Source organism: Vombatus ursinus, unplaced genomic scaffold (assembly GCF_900497805.2).
Source record: "Vombatus ursinus unplaced genomic scaffold, bare-nosed wombat genome assembly UNPS02014798.1, whole genome shotgun sequence".
NCBI classification, from domain to species: Eukaryota; Metazoa; Chordata; class Mammalia; order Diprotodontia; family Vombatidae; genus Vombatus; species Vombatus ursinus.
In genome coordinates this window covers 28,547,390-28,563,956 of record NW_020954576.1, presented here as the reverse complement: position 1 = coordinate 28,563,956, position 16,567 = coordinate 28,547,390, and the positions used below count along the sequence as shown (strand labels likewise).

The following is a 16,567-nucleotide window of genomic DNA, read 5'->3' as shown; positions in this document are numbered from 1 at the left end:
AGTCCTGTTTAAGTTGAAAAAGAATTCTGCTCTGGGCCATACTTCCTCTAGCATTTTGATCACATAGAAGCCATTTTCACTGTCAAAGCCTTATTGGGATCAGCCCGAAGTTTTCCTCTCCCCTTTCCCCACGTACCTCCTACCCGGTAAACAAACTGGCAACTGCTTTGGGGTGAATTATAGCTAGAGGGAAAAAAATATCCCAGCCTAAACCAGGAAAAATAAACCTACAACACTGGAGGGATGTTTGGGCACACTCTACTTTTTCTCTTTGCATTCTTTCCCTTTCTTCTTCCTCCCTTTTTTTTTATATATTTTTATCCCTTTACTTCTCCACTTCTTTAATTCTTCATCTTCTCCTGCTGAGACCTAGCAATCCCTTTGAGTAATGCTTAACCCTGAGTTAATAATTATGTGATTGTATTTCTTTATAAACTTGTATTTCTTTACATCCTTATGCAAACTGCCATACCCCATAGGGGAAAACAAGTGGAGAAACCTAGAGGAGTTATGCCTCACTTTTTTCTTTTCTTTTCTTCTTTATTCCCTGGAAAAGTTTAGGGAGGGATTAGACCTGTGATTTCATTGGTATAGGGAACATGCAGGTGTGGAATGTCCCTCTACCAATGCAGGGCAGCACCTTCTCTGTAATTTATACTCTTATAGAGTTGTCTAGAGTACTTGAGGGGTTAAGTGACTTGTCCAGGGTCACCCAGCCATTTCTGTCAGAGGCAGGACTTGAACCCATGTCTTCTGGTTTCTAGGATGGGTCTCTAGTACTGGTAGCTCTCTCTTTTTTTTTTGTGAGGCAAGCGGGGTTAAGTGACTTGCCCAAGGTCACACAGCTAGTAAGCGTCAAGTGTTTGGTCTGAGGCCGGATTTGAACTCAGGTCCTCCTGACTTCAGAGCCGGTGCTCTATCCACTGCGCCACCTCGCTGCTCCTCTGGTAGGTCTCTCTTTCACCTTATCCCTAAATTGCCAAAAAAATTTTTTTTCAAGTTAAGTGGCTATTCATTTTCCTTTGAGAACATAAGGATGTAGGATAATGTAGTTGAGTTTTTGTTATTGTTCAGTTGTTCAGTTGTGTCTGACTCTTTGTGACTCCATGGACCGTAGCCTGCCAGGCCTTTCTATCCTCAACTATCTCTCGAAGTTTGTCCAAGCTGATGTTTGTTGCTTCTATGACCCTATCCTTCTCATCCTCTGCCATCCACTTTTCCTTTTGCCTTCAATCTTTCCCAAATTCAGGGTCTTTTCCAATGAGTCTCATCTTCTCATTATGTGGCCAAAGTATTTAAGCTGTAGCTTCAGTATTGGACCTTCCAGTGAATAGCCTGAAGTAATTTCTTTAAATATTGACTGATTTGATCTCCTTGCTGTCGAAGGGATTCTCAAAAGTCTTCTTCTATGGATTTCTCTATGGCACTAAAGTCCATGAAACTTTTTTCTTGTGAATCCTCCAGGGAATTTTGGGCAAGTATCTAATGTGGTAATCTCCTTATGAAGGTTCATTTTAGGAGAATTCTTGTAATGTATAGTCTTGATTTTAATGAAACTAGATTTATTTTTATAGACCTTAAAAATAGACAAAATTAATAAAAAGTGATCATGTTTGTAAACTTTAAAAAAATGTTCCAGGTTTTACTTGCCAAGCAAGTCAGTTGACAGTCAACTGGAATGGATATGTTTTTATTATTAATATTCTCTTAGAGACTTTTGTCTTACAACCATAAATTAGTAGACTCAAGAGTCTGCTGAATCTCAGATTCTGTGTTGCACAGTATATAATACTTTTTCAGAATACTGAGCTTAATTGGCCTTGACCTTAATCACAAGTCTCGCTCTCAAGAAAAACCCCAAACTCAAAAACACTGCTTCATAAAATTGAGTGGTTGAATCATTGTGAATTGTAGACAGATGCATTCTTTAACTATCCCTCTTCCCTTTCCATTTTACTGCAAGTTACTTGGCAGATGTCTAAGAACAAGGGAAAATTTTTGAAAAGTTCAAGGGTTTGTTTTTTTTTAAAGCCCATTTAAGGAGGGGTGGGAGCATCTGCCAGAGCGTGAGGCATAAAGGCAAGACATTATTATGGAACAGTTCCATCTCTGATTCCAGGAAAAGGGTAATTGTTATCAAGTATACTCTCTCCTCTTTCTGCAGAGCTTAGCTCAATTGCTGCTTGGTGTGAATACAGAGAAGGAACTTAACCTTTGGAGGAGGACTTTTCTTGCTGTGGTATTGTAAATAATTGTGACTAAAATGCAGCCATATAGAAACTTTGTTTTATACAAAAGCCTGTGAGCAGGTAATGGAAAAAGCATTGGTGACTATAAGCTTCTTGGGGACAGAAACTCTTTTGGTGTGGTCTTTGTATTCCTCGTGCTTCATGTAGTTCCCTGCATGGAAATGTTTGTTGAATTGAATTGATTTGGAGTCAGAAGGCATGGTTTGAATCCTCCTACCCAGCTGACTTGACAGACTGGAGTCACACATTTGGCATCAGGGAACCTGGGTTTGCAGGCTAGTTTTGTCATTGTGTGACCTTGGAAAAAACATTTCATTTCTCTAGACCTCGGTTTCCTCTTTGTTGTAATGATGGCATTTGAACTAGATGTTCTCTAAGTCATTCCTCATCTCTGAGTTTATGATCCCACAATAGAATTTTAAGTACTGCACTTTCCTTTGTTCATAAGTCACAAAACTGAGTTATGTAGAAATGTTTTCAGCTGATTTTTTATTGGACGATGCTCAGTGTAAAAAGGATCATTGATCTTTTGTCAGTCTTTTCAGCAACATGTCAAACATACAAGTGATGTTGACATATCTGTTCATAATATTACTGTTTTGCACATAACAAACAACTGTGTATATGTATATACATGTACATGTTTCTAGAATAAAACATTCTTTATGTTGGTGAGAGCTTTATCCAAAGTTTTCAAAATCCTTTACTGCAGTTTTTTCTCTGCATTCTGTCTTACAGTTAAATTGCTCAATCTGATCACTGCCATGCAGGGATGACTGTATAGCATAACCCCTATTTGCGGCATGAAAAGCTTATTGTTAGAAACTTGAATACAGCTTACAGATAGCACTTGTTTGGTTGTCTGTTTGCTCACATCTGGTAGACTATGAGGGCCATGAAGGCAGGGACTATGCTTTTTACATCTGTTCACCACCACAGTCATCAAAGCATCTACTGTATAGTAAAAAGTAAGTACTTACTAAACACTTGATAATGGTGGTTTTTCTATGCCAACGCAGATTCAGTGTCTGCTAGTTTCACTTTGAATGTTGCTAGCCCTTTAGGGGAAGATATACAAAAGTTAGTAGTACAGAAAAATTATGTCCTTTTGAAACTGTTCTTCATTTGTGGGGCAGATGAGCTATTTTGAATGGGTTAAATGTTTGCATAAATATCACACTCAAAAAATTTGTCAAATACTTAACCACTTTGGGCAAACTATGTGTCCCTATTCTTTATAAAGTTATGAGCTGCTGAGATGTGTTTTGAAACAGCAATAGTGAAGGCCTTACAAGTACATAAAGCACCATTCTTAGAGTACAAAAATTTGAAAATAGAAACCTACTAACACATTGGTATGATCAATCCGCCAAGGGTTTTCCAAACATGAGGATGCTACTTAAAAGGGTTTGGGTTTTTCGGGTTTTTTGCTTTATTTCTTTAATGTCTATTGTTTGATTTCCCCTTATGGAACCCTTTCTCAATTCTAACCCATACCCCACAACCCTTTATTCCCTTATCCCCATGACATTTCTTTCTTAACTTTTAAAATTATAACCTCAAGAAGAGACAGAAGGGTGGTGTTGGTCCTGGGCCACTGCTTCCAGTACAGAATATTGACCTGCATCACAGACTTGGCAGTGTTATAAGCAGCTGCTTTTGAGAGCCAGCAACAAATTCAGAGCATCTGGTTTTGGCAATAGAGAACCTGGGATGGCACACCATAGGTAGGGAAGGAGTTGAGAACTATTTCTGGTTCCTGGAGGTTGAAGGACAGCAATCATTTATGCCCATGTGGATTACCAGAAGTGGGTAATAACATTCATCAGATTTAACTAGTCTTGAGAGGTTTTCAGTTAAGTCTTAGATATTTAGCCCAGGAATTCAACAGATGAGGTCAATAGATTCAACCTCTCATCATACATTTGTTTCATTTAGGTAAAATATTTTGCCTTCAGCAAATTATAATGTTTATGAATATCATTTGAATTTCACATGTCTTTCACTTTCTGACTGGGACCTAGGCAGTAGTTACTAATAAAGATAATTAAAAGATCTTACTTGAACTTGTTAATTTTAGTTGATGCTTACCGAAGGTCACGTGGAACTATCAGTTCCAGCTGAGCCAGAGAGAAGTGGAATAGTGTGTAGATATAGGGTTATAATGGGGCCTTACTCACAGAGTTGTTGTAAAGCTCAAATGAAATACCATATCTGTCATTTTGCAAACTTAAAAATGCTCTATGAAATTACTGTCGTTGTTGTTGCTGTTATAGTCAATGTTAGAGGGGATAGATCACCTCACTTGGAATCAGAAGACCTGGCTTGAGGGACAGCTAGGTGACAAAGTGGATAGAGCTCCAGCCTTGGAGTCAGGAGGGCCTGAGTTCAAATTGGACCTCAGACACTTGATACTTACTAGCTGTGTGACCCTGGGCAAGTCAGTTAACCCTGATTGCCTCACCAAAAAGAAAAAAAGACCTGACTTGGAGACCCAGCTCTGGCACTAAACAGTTCTGTGACCTTGGGGAAAAATCATTTTACAACTCCATGTGTCAGCTTCCTCATTTGTAAAATAAGGGAATTGAGCTAGATAATACCTCAGGTTCCTTCTAGAGCTAATGTTCTGGTATAAGTCATTCCAGGAAGGTTTTCTATCTGCCTTCAGACTTCAGGTGACTTTCCCTTTTACAAATACCTAGGAAAAAAAAGAAAAGGAAAGAAACAGAAGAGTCTTAGCTGTTCTCACTGTAATGGGGGCAGGCTTTACATAAAGGTCGCCTTTCAGACCTCTGGGCCTCAGTTTCTCGGCCTTCCTCAGCAAGGAAAATAAATTAAAATATATATAAAGTTTTTCCAAATTAAAATTTTTTATGAGTCTTAGATTTTTGTTAATTGTTCATCCCAACTGCTGCTGGGTTTGAGGTACTTGACAGTTCATTTTAAGACAAAACCCAACACAGACTACTTATAAATAATTGTACTATCTGATTGAAACAAATATAACATTGTTAAGCTTAAAACTACTTAACTATACAACACAGATCCCTAAGAAAACATCATGAGGTGCAGTACTCGCTTTTTAAATTATTAACGTTCCCTGTTTTTTAACTGTAAAGACCATAAAATCCTGTGTTTAATACCAGATTGGCTTTCATGTTCTTTTCTTCACCTCCTTGTTCCCTTCCACCCCGCCCCCAAAGCTGACAATTAAGTGACTAGTATTCAAGTGCCATGAGTGTTTTGATGGGGAGTTTTATTCTTCCATCCAGCAGTCCATGCTCTTCGTTTAGTTTAATTTAATGAGGTTTTCCTGGCTTTCTTATTAGCTTTTCTTGGAACTCTTGTTAATGATCATTTTTCACCTCCTATTAAGAAAACAATATACGATGTTCTCATTAAGCATGTTTTCTACAAGGCTTAATGCAATGGACTGGTATGAAAAGACATCAGTGAAAACCAAGCCCTTTATTTCAGTGCTTGGCTAACTTTGAAATATAAAACATGAAGCTCTTTGCTTATGACGTCTAACCAAACAGCACAGTAGCTACATGAACTGAGGAACAATATTTTCTTTAAGCAAAGAGTGCTTTTCAACTCTTTAAGGATATTTTAATTATGATATACATGTGTACACATACATATAGACCTATGTATGTGTGTACATATATGTGTGTGTGTGTGCATTATTGTGGTAGGGGGCATTCTGGGATTCATATTGTGGTGTGTGTACTGCATGGGACTTGGAGCCCTGTGGCACTTTGACCTCTAGAACCACTTCTTCCCATTACTATAAGTGGAAGAAACAAAATGTGTTCGAAAACGAATTTCCCGTGCCCTACTTCCCTCACCTTTGAGAGGGCAGTAGCAAAGCTGCTACTAGTGATCTGCTAGGGCCTTGGAACTCTGTAGTCTTTAGGAGAAATAATGAACTGATAATATAAGGGGAAATGCCATCCCAAGCCCTTTACCAAAACCTAATTCTACATCACAAAACCCCTTTCTTGTATACTGAAATGACTGGGAAAATGACATCAAGGCCATTTTTTTTAGCCTGCCTGATTAACAAAGAACTGGTTTTTATAAGTTTCATATAAATTATTTGAATATATAACATTGGGAAGTGTATTTATTTTGTTTGGGGTTTTCAAAAAAAATTTGGAGGGGCTTTAGATTGTGTCTAAAGCACAGTTTTTTTTTTAATTTTGAAAAAAAAAATTAATTCAGCAAACTTGTTAAGTCCCTCTTAGGTGCAGAGCACTGTGGTAGGTGCTAAGACTACAAAAAAAAAATAGTTCTTACCCTCAAGGAGCTTGGGTATGTGGAGCAAGTAACAGCAGATATACACATTAAGTATATAACAAAGGGTAATTTGATGAATGACAGTGACAACGATTTCGGTAGCTCAGAAAAGGCTCTCTGGAAAAGGTGTGAGCCTTGACGGAAGATAAGAAAAGATGGAAATGAGGAGTGAAGTGCATTCCATGCAAGGGCATACAGCTTGTGTGAGAGCTCAAAAATGGAATGTCCAGATCAGGTTAACAGCTGGTGGTCCATTTGGACTAGTAGATAGTGCGTTTAAAGGGGACTAAGATGAAATTAGGTGGCAAAGGTAAATTGGAGCCAGACTTGGGAGGACCTTAAAAGGCAGCCTGACAAGTTTTGTGTTTTATCCTAGGACTGAATAGGGAACTTGGGAAGGCAGTTTTTGAGCATTATCAGACCTTTCCCTTAGGAAGACAACTTTGACTGCTTTATGTGAGATAGATTGGAGAGTGGAGAGACTAGAGACCGGGACACCAATTAGGAGGTAATAATGGCTGATTAGTTACAAATATTAATTGCTAATTGAGACAGCTTTTAAACAATCAGACTCAGTTTTAAGCATTACCATTTTGGTCTTTAGCATTCCCATAGACTGACATCCCTAGGTGATAACTATTTATCTTTCACTAGCGATTTTTGTTTGGGTTGGCCTGGGGATTTGGAAATATGTGTGAACTGTGCTATAAGGGATGTTTCTCTCACCCTTCCACAGTCTTTTATCATCTCTCCTCTGTAACCTTCTTTGTTAATGTCTGGGGTGCAGTGATAGCAAGTTGTTAGCAGATGGAGGACAAGGGTGTTTTTCTCCCTCCAGCTAATCAATAGCAAGTGAATAGTGAAGTGGTTTTGAAAGTAAATGGCAAGTGAGAGAGAAAAAAAACAATAAAACTGTCCAAAGCTACAAACACTTTAGAAGTTTCCTTAGTAACTTTAATTTGAAGGCATCTTTGTTGTTTTTTGAAGTGTTGAGTTTCATTGTTTGGGGTCAAAAAGACTTCAGTTATTTTCAGTTTGAGGAAAGAAGTGTCAAATTCATCATGGGTCTAGATAGCGGGGAAGACAAATTCTTAGTGATTTTCAAAAATAATAATTTTTAATGGCATGCAAATTCTAAAAGAAAATAATCAAGAAAATATGTGATTTAAAAGAAAAATCTCATTATCTTGAAGTAAGGGGGTCAGATTCAAATTACATATAGGTTGCATTAACATAGTTTGACCATATAAAGAGTAAAGTATTTGGTCACTCAGGTAAAGAAAAGATTCACTGTTTAACCTCTGTATTGCAGTCGAGTACATTTCATTATTTCTGCTGAAAGCAGTTTTCAGATTACCTTCCATATGAATGGCTAACTGAATTTCAAGATTTCTAGGGTAGAAATGTATGCAACCTTCAGTGTGAGGGTGGGATCCCCTGCCTGCTTCAACATTATCCTTTTTTTTTCCTGCAGAGCTTCACTCTCCAATTTTTTACTACATAAGGTTCTCTTCATGGAACTTTGCCTTCTAGTGATTTTTTTGTTCCCTAAGAGTTATAATGGCAGATTTGATCAGCACCACAGATGTTCACAGACTAATTTTGAATCAAAAGATATTGCTAAATTAACAACTATCTTCAAGCATAATAAAATCTCAACCGTTGTTTAATAGCAGTTATATTTTATATTCTTGGTGAAAGAAATTCAATCAACAAACACCAAACACACTATATTCAAGGCCCTGAACAAGGATAGTCAGGATTTCATTCAGAGTTCTAAGGCATGTTGAATGTTGGACTGGATCACCAAAGAAATATTTCAAGAAAGCTGGACATCTCTTCCATTCAGAATGAATGAATAGATGAAGAGCATTTTAAAGCAAAATCCTATATGCCACGCACTTGGATTTCATCTAAATTTTTAAGACTCTCATCTGATTTCATAGCACTTTATACTTCTCTTATGCATTTACATTCCAATTTATATTATAATTACTTGTCTAATCACCCTTATGTGGCTGGCAAGTTATTTGATGGCAGGTACCATGTCTTACTTATCTTTATATCTCCCTTTGCACCTAGCACAATGCATTGTACATAGTAGACACCTTGTAAATGTTTATTAAATGATGTCAAATTAGGAACTGTAGTTTCAGTTTAGCCCAGTTTTTTGTACATGTGTAATTTGTAGTAGTAATCCAATATGGAATATGCCTACTAAATAGAATCAGCTTAATCTTTCTGTCCATCAGAGGATCTTGTTCTAGGCCTGTCTCCTCTTTTATTGACTGAACTTCCCCAGTTCCTTTAGATTCTAAGTTAGTAGGAGTAACACCTAATGCCATTATCCAATAATCATTAGAAATTCCACTGCTTAACAACTACTTCTAATACTACAACTTCAGATATTTATTTTCTAGATTTGGTAGATAATGATGGTGATGATGATACTTCCCTGGATTCATGCTCTTATCAATGTGAGTACTTCTTCCAGTGGTGTAGGTCACCACCCATCTACACCTTCTTCTCTTCTATATGTACTTTTCTCCTCTGAACCCTTTATAGGGCATCTGTACAGTTTGCTTGAGATGCCTTCCTCCCAGTGCATGGGTACCAGTGCCATTATCTCTTACTTTCTCTATATGATCTACCCATGTCCTTTCCTAGACACAGACTCTTTCGCACCACTTCATGCAAGCAATTCATCATTGGCAATATACCATGGTACATTAATTACCTGCTGGTAAACACACTACCTGTCTTCTCTGTGCTCTCTAAGTGAACTGTAATTTTAATTCCTTATATGTTATTCCATGATTTTTGGTCATATGATATCACTGAAAAAAATATTGGTATTAAAAAGATGAAATTTTGTTTCAGTTAGAAGCTTGGGGTCTTTGAAAGCCCTGCTTAAGTTCCCAATTGCACTCTAGCCTGCCTTCATCTTTCTGTTCAGTACTGTATCCCCTTTGTTGTCCATCTTCAGGGTCTGTCCAAGACAAATGAGCTAGCTCCTTGGGCTGTCCATCCAACTGAATAAGATAATCTAGAGACATTCTGCATTCTCTTCCCCTCCCCCCTCCAGTGTAGATAGTTTGGCCAAACTCTTGAGTGATTTTGAATCCCATTTAGAAGGTTAGGATAGCCTAACCTTCTACTCCAGAGCGCATGGTAATTAGCACACTGTTGTCTGCAAATAGGCGTTACTACAGATTATACCCATTTTACAGATCAAGGAAGGCACAGGGAAATTAAGAGACTTACTAATGGTCATAAGATAGGAAGTATCAGAGGTAGCTTTTGAACCCGGATCTAGCCCTATATCCACTAGCCTACACTGCTTTTGGAAAAGCATTGTTGCTGTGGCAAAACACATTCACTAAGAGAGATAGTGACATGTTTTCTGACAAGATATTAAGGTTGGCCATGGTAGGTACAGTTGGCACAACTGTGCCATGGGGCTTCCATGGTACAAGTTTCCTGACATCTGAAGTTTGCTTGCTTATCATTCTGGTGGGTCAATGTGACAGAGAATCCTGTGAAATCTATGTCCTTGTTTTAAATGACAGCCATTGGGGAAAATATCCTGAATTTTCTCCCTAAAACTATGTATTAACCTAGAGGAAAAACAATGCCAGAATTCCTGGTCACCTTGAAAAATCTAAAAAAAATAGTGTATTCATCTGCCTAACAATTTCCATTGCTAATGTTAATTCAGAGTATGAACTGAAAAGGAGAAAATCATGTGAGGCACTTTGTAAACTTTAAGAATGCTATATAGATAAATAAATAACAACTAATATTATCATTATGATAACTGTGCTGTGAAGCATCCTGGGATTTCAAAGTATGTATCTCAAGTTCCCTTATATGCACTAATTTTCTTTCATACTCAACTGTCTTTTTTGTTTCTTTAAGCTACAAGTAGTTACAAACATGCTACACAAGTGCTAATTCTTTAACTAACCAGAAAACATAAATTTGGCCCTATAAACTAGACTTTTTTAGTAATGCTATCTCCCTCATCTGATAGTGCTTTGTACTTCTCTCATGCACTTATCATGTGCTTTGATCATTATTAAAAATGTGGGAACAAAGCAGCCAGAGCTTTATCTAATCCCCAAAGGGTTCCCAGCCTCTTCCTAATGAAGACCTACGTTTGATTTCCTTAAAGTCCTATAATTGATAAGGATGGAAGGCGGTGTGTCGCTTAATAATACAAACTGCTGAGAATGGAAGAAAGAGGGGGACAGGAGTTGTTTGTTATGCTTGAATTATGAACTCACTAAACGTTTCATGATCTATTGGTAAATTTCAGTGAACCATCTTTATATCTCCCACAGTGCTTTCCACTTAAGGGGTGCTCAATAAATACTTGTTGAAGGAATGAACAAACTAAACTGCTGGAAATGCAGGGTTGGATTTTGGTATCCATTGTACTACAGAGGCTCAGCAGATGGGAACTTCCTCTTTTCTACACATTTTTTTCTCTCCTCATTCCAGTAGATTTTCTGATCAGCTGTCAAATTGATTTTCCTAAAGCACAGGTTTGACTATGCAACCTCCCTATTCAATAAACTCCAATGACTTCCTGTTATCTCCAGAATCAAATATAAAATCAAGTCTAAAATTGTCTTTTAAATCTCTTTGTAACCTGTCCCTTTCCTACCTTTCCAGGCCAACAGCAGCAACTACCTATCAAATATTTCCAACTAGATGTTACACAGGCATCTCAAACTATACCCATCTAAACATTCCTTTTTCTTTTACCAGTAATGTCATCTTTCTCAAGTCTTCACCATCCAAATACATTCAGTTGCCAATCATCATCCACTTTGTCAATTAACACAGCTTGGTCTGGTCCCTTCAAGGTATTCTTAAGTTCTGATCCTTCTATTGTTAAAAACTATATTCAAAAGTAGAACAGCTAGGAAAATACCAGACCACTATTGCTAGTGATTCCTTCCTTTTTGTCTTGAAGGTGCTTTTCAAATGTTCTATACGGTATTTCATAGAATCTTAGCATTAGAAAAGTTGTTTGAGATCATCTAATCCAGCCTTTCTCAAAGTATGAAATCTTTACCTGACAGCAAATGATCCAATTTCTGCCTTTTGTGAGATGGGGAAAGTGGCCTGTTAAGTTGGGGGACTAGCTCTAATTATGAAGATGCTCTTCTTTATATTGACTTGGAATCTGCCTGTTCATCACTTCTGCCCATTACTCCCAGACTTGCCCCTGGGGTTCAAGCAGAAGATTCTTAACTCTTCTGCTTCTCAGACAGCCTTATCCTGAGCTTAAATCTCTTTTTTGCCTTGGCTGAACTACTTCACTTATTTTAAAGATGCTGTAACTTACTAAGACTAAGAACTCCTTAGCCATTATCTGATGTAACCTTTAGGAAGACTTGTTGGTAGCTGAGAACAAGATAACCTTGATGGGGAGTCCAGTACTAAAAGGAGAAGTATTCAACAACCTTTTCTTGCAATCAGAATTTTGGCAAGACTAGCCCTACGTATGACATGGATCCAGTTCCATCCTGAAGAAATTTCACCTATTGATAAAAGCAAAGGATGGCCAAATTTTGTTTTTATTGTCAAATAAAGTAAGATTCCCCTTGGGCACAATGTAGTGTTAGAGTTCATAATCCCTAAGCTGAAGACATCTTTACATTTAACTTTAGTTAAGCATAACTATTCATTGCAATTGAACACAGAGAGATTCTGAACTTTAGACCAAAGAAAATATGAGGAAGTAAGACTGTATTTTTTTTTAAATCTGGCTGATTGAAACTTAATTTTAAATACCATTAAGTAGTCCTTAAGTTTTGTAGAATGTCTGTCAAATCCTAATACTTATTTTTGACAGTTTTGCAAATACTTCATTGTATAGAAGTTGTTTTAAAATTTTAAGAGGAGCAAGACGAATTACCTTTTTCATAGACAGCCTGTGTTGATTTCTAGTTTTCAGCATATAAATGGCCCATGTGACAGTTGACTAGCATTTGTTTACAACAAGCCTGATTTTTATGAGTTACTTTGAACTTGGAAATGCCTGGTTTGCATATGCTTTATACAGTTTTTCTTTGGCCTTCTTAGAAAATGGAATTATCCCGAAGGAATTATTGAGCACTTATCACATTCCTAGTGCCAAGACGATATGTCCATTTATAAGCTCCACATTTCAAAATATGTTGAGAAAACTGGAAAGAAGCACATCCTTTAAGTACTCAAAGTGCTAGGGGAAAAACCTGACATACCAAACAAACTAGTCCTTGGACCTGTAATTCCCCTGTCAATGCTCTTGACCTAGCTCCCATCCTCTCCTCCGAGAAGCCTCCCTTGGCTAAACGTATTCCAGTCATTACTGTAGTTCTGGGTTTCGTGTTCAAAGAAGAATATAATTTATAACAAACTGCTTGCATTGTTGCCTTGTATTTTTTCTTCCATTTGTGTTTTCTGTATGTTGGGTTTTTTTGTTTGTTTGTTTGTTTGTTTTACCACTTTTGGGTCCTCAAGGGCAAAGACTGTTTTCGTCTTTTGCTACTTTTGTATCCCCCATAGTGCCTAATCACTTAACTTTAAAGCCTCATTCTTATTTTCCCCATCTATAAAATGGGGATAATAATAGACTGACTTCACAAGGTTATTGTGAGGATCAAATCAAAATATATAAAACACTTCACAAACCTTAAAGTGATAAATAAATGTTAGATATCATCATCAGTATTATTATTATTATAATGTTGAGTATATAGTCGGTACTTACGTGTGGGAACCTGGAAAAGAGGTAAAAGAAAGGATGGCTTACTAAAAGTATATAAAGGATTGTCTGAAGGGGAGAGTTACCCAATGTTTTCCATCCCTGCCATAGTTAGAATAAATAGAAAAGAGCCAAGATTGTAGAGAGAGAGAGATGTGGATTTTCTTTATGAAAAAACCGCTCAGAAGATTCCAAAGAGAGGAGAAAATTTAAGTCCCTTCCTTCTTTATATGGGATAAGGACTGTCAGTATGGGGCATTGCACATACCATCAGACTCAATTGATTACTGGTTAATTCTGATAAACCGCTTTTTTCCCTTGTGTTTTTATTCTTTGTTATAAGAGATGGCTTCCTGTGAAGGAGGTTGAAGAGGGACATATTACAAATGGAGGAGATGTGAAAACAAAATATATCTTTTTTTTTTAAAGAAAGAAAGAACAAAGGACAGAGAAGAAGGTGAAGTAGGAGTCTAGGGAAAGTCCTTATATCCTAAGAATTATTGTCCCAAAACATGACTTTCCATTCTGGCTGATACCCTTTGACACTGTTAGGGTCTGGGAAAAACTAGCTATCCTGAATCAAGTTTCTTGGGAGTGAAGTGAGAGCTTTGCTGACATTACATGTATATAAAATACTCTAGAGGCTAGCTTGGATGTAGGTGTACCCCATGGCTTTGGAACAAATAACTTTTACATTAATTAGATAATTTCTGAAGGTTCCTTCCAGCTTTCTAATTCTTTGCCTTCATTCACTAGCAGTCAATCAATCAGTAAGCATGTATTAAGCACCTACTATGAGCCAGGCTCTGTTCTAAGCACTAGGAATATAACATGTGAATATTATGATTAATAATATCTAATTAATTAATATCTAAGATTTTGATATCCTGTGATTAAGGTTTGCATTAGAAGCTAAACTTAAATAATGGATGTAAAGTGCTAGATAATATCAGCTATTATTTTCCTGCTTTTCCTCTAGTTACAAATTCTTCAAACCTTAGGATAGTTACCATTTTCTACACTCCTCTTTTCAAGTTTTGGCTAATATTTGAAGGTGGAAGGGGACACTTTGAAAAGGCTGCCCCAAATTATATGGGTATGTCCCATCCACAGGCTAAAAACCCTGACAGGTCATCAGAGGCCAGTAAAACAGTCTCTGCCATTTAGGCGGGACAGAATTGCTTGAGACTTTGGGAGCTTTATCTGTGATGTTTAAAAAACAAGTTTTCTACTGACTTTTCCTTATGACTAGACAGGTGCTTTGAGGACCAAGGAAAAAGGATTTTGGAATTTTTTTTAAAAAAATCTTTTTTAACTTGAGAAGCCTTGCATTTTTGCTTTCCTGCTTAAAAAAAAAAAAGCCCATTAGGTCAATGAACCAAAATGATTTCTGAAGGCTCCTTTCTAATCATGCATGACTTTGATTACTAGGCATTGTATTCTAGCAGCACTAATTCATCTTTGCACAGGCGGTTCCTGACACCTACACCATCATGAAGCTTAGTTTCCATGTATAGTGCTAGATGAGTATGGGGCAGTTGGTGTCTGTATCTGCTAACCCTCCCCCACGATAAGGCCTTCTTTGAAAACTCATCCCAAGATACTACTAACACCACCAAACCAGCTAGGTAGTAAACCATTCAAAACAAAACAAAACAAAAATTCAGTCAATCTGGATATTCAGATAAAGAACCAACATGATCCTTCAGAATACCTTACAAGTACTTTTTCTTACAAACTCTTATGATATAGAGAATTCATCATTTGTTTTTTACTTGGTGTTGACAAAAAAGTAAGAAAGCCTATTTCATGACTACATTTCAATTTTTTTTTATATTGACAAATTCTTTTTTGTCATGGTAGACAATTACAAACAAAGTCATAAATTATCCACAGAATCCAAAGGCCTAAAAACTATTATACAAAACAACACAGAAAAGTGATTGCAACTGAAATTGTATGTACCTTTACACTTTTGTAGTCTACCATTTGTTACAAAAAAGAAAAGTTTGTTCTTTAACAAGTGAGTTAGTCCCCATGTCAATTGTATTTGAGCTGAGAGTTTTTTGTTTTGTTTTTTCTTTGCTGTCTCATACCTTCAGTTGCATAGTGGTAGTCCTTGTATATGTTCTGGGTCCCTGGGTCACCCTATGAAGGTTATTGTCTAGGAGCACATGGTTTGAACACTGACCCTTGCTTTCTACCATATGTAGAAAGGTACAGCCCCAAGTGCCTTGGTCACAGCCCAGGTCTTTGCTCATATACTAATTTTAAGAGGAAGTTTCCAGAGAAGCACAGGGTTCTCAGGCCAGCACTTGCTTTCTAGCACCAGCTCACCAGGTACTAGGTGCATCTGCTAGTCAGCTAAGTCCTAAGGACCTGAGTGTCCAGTTTATAGCTAGGGATGAAGGTGGCCAATGGGTCAAGGATATCAGTAGGAAGCATAATCAGGAAGAAAGATGATCTTTAAGCATGTTCTATTTAGCGTCATGTTGACCAGGAGTCTTGAGGGCAGTCCCCAGGGAGTGAGGGCAGTAAGAGCTGGGAGAAGAGGAGTAGGAGAAACAGGAAAAGGGGGGAGGAGAAGTATAATACTCTGGAGGAATATAATACTTACAGATCATTGGAGAGGTCTCCACATGAGAGCTCTGACTCCCTTAGGACTATCTCTTTTTTTATACCTAAAGGGTCATGAGTCTCAGAATGTCATATACAAGAGCAGTTTCATACATGCAGACAGTCTCTACGTCATGTTTGAATCACAGCACAAGGGAGAAACTGTGGTTGATCAATTCATTATGCAATTTTGGTTTTGGTTCTAGAGGGAGGATTAATGGTAGCAGGTGATGGTGTCGGTAGCCCTTCCTCCTATCTTCTAGCACCGCTTTACCTTCTAATAGAGGGTGTGGTGTTGTTACAGGGCAGGCCAGTGTACCTGGGGTCCTCTATGAACTGTTTCTGGAAGAAAGTGCCTTGCCAGCCGCAGGACGCGTTCCTGGAACCCACTGCAGTATATAGGCTCTGCTTCCTTTTCTGTGCAATACTTCATATATGTCTTCTTGTGTTTCTCTGTGTTCTTCGTAATTGTATTTCCTTACAACATAATATTCAGTTACATCAATATACAAAATTTTGTTCAGCCATTCTCCAGTTATAGCTAATACTGTTTTCAACTATTTGGTAGTACAAGTCTTGCTTTACTTAGCCTTCTTGAAAACCCAGTGGCAGGATCATTGGGCAATAGGGTATGAATGAT

At 37.5% G+C, this 16,567-nt stretch overlaps 1 protein-coding gene across 6 annotated transcripts in view; it reads left to right on the top strand.

The window, feature by feature from the left end:
* LOC114050154 (protein dispatched homolog 1) overlaps positions 1-16,567 on the top strand; it is a 234,920-nt gene that overhangs the window by 180,127 nt on the left and 38,226 nt on the right. The window contains exon 2 of one of the 6 annotated variants that reach the window (XM_027871769.1): positions 8,972-9,028. The exons of the other annotated variants lie outside the window; for them this stretch is intronic. Within the exon in view, the coding sequence (XP_027727570.1) occupies positions 9,015-9,028 (14 nt within the window). The 5' untranslated portion in view covers positions 8,972-9,014. The remainder of the gene's footprint in view (positions 1-8,971; positions 9,029-16,567) is intronic. 6 annotated transcript variants of the gene reach the window in all.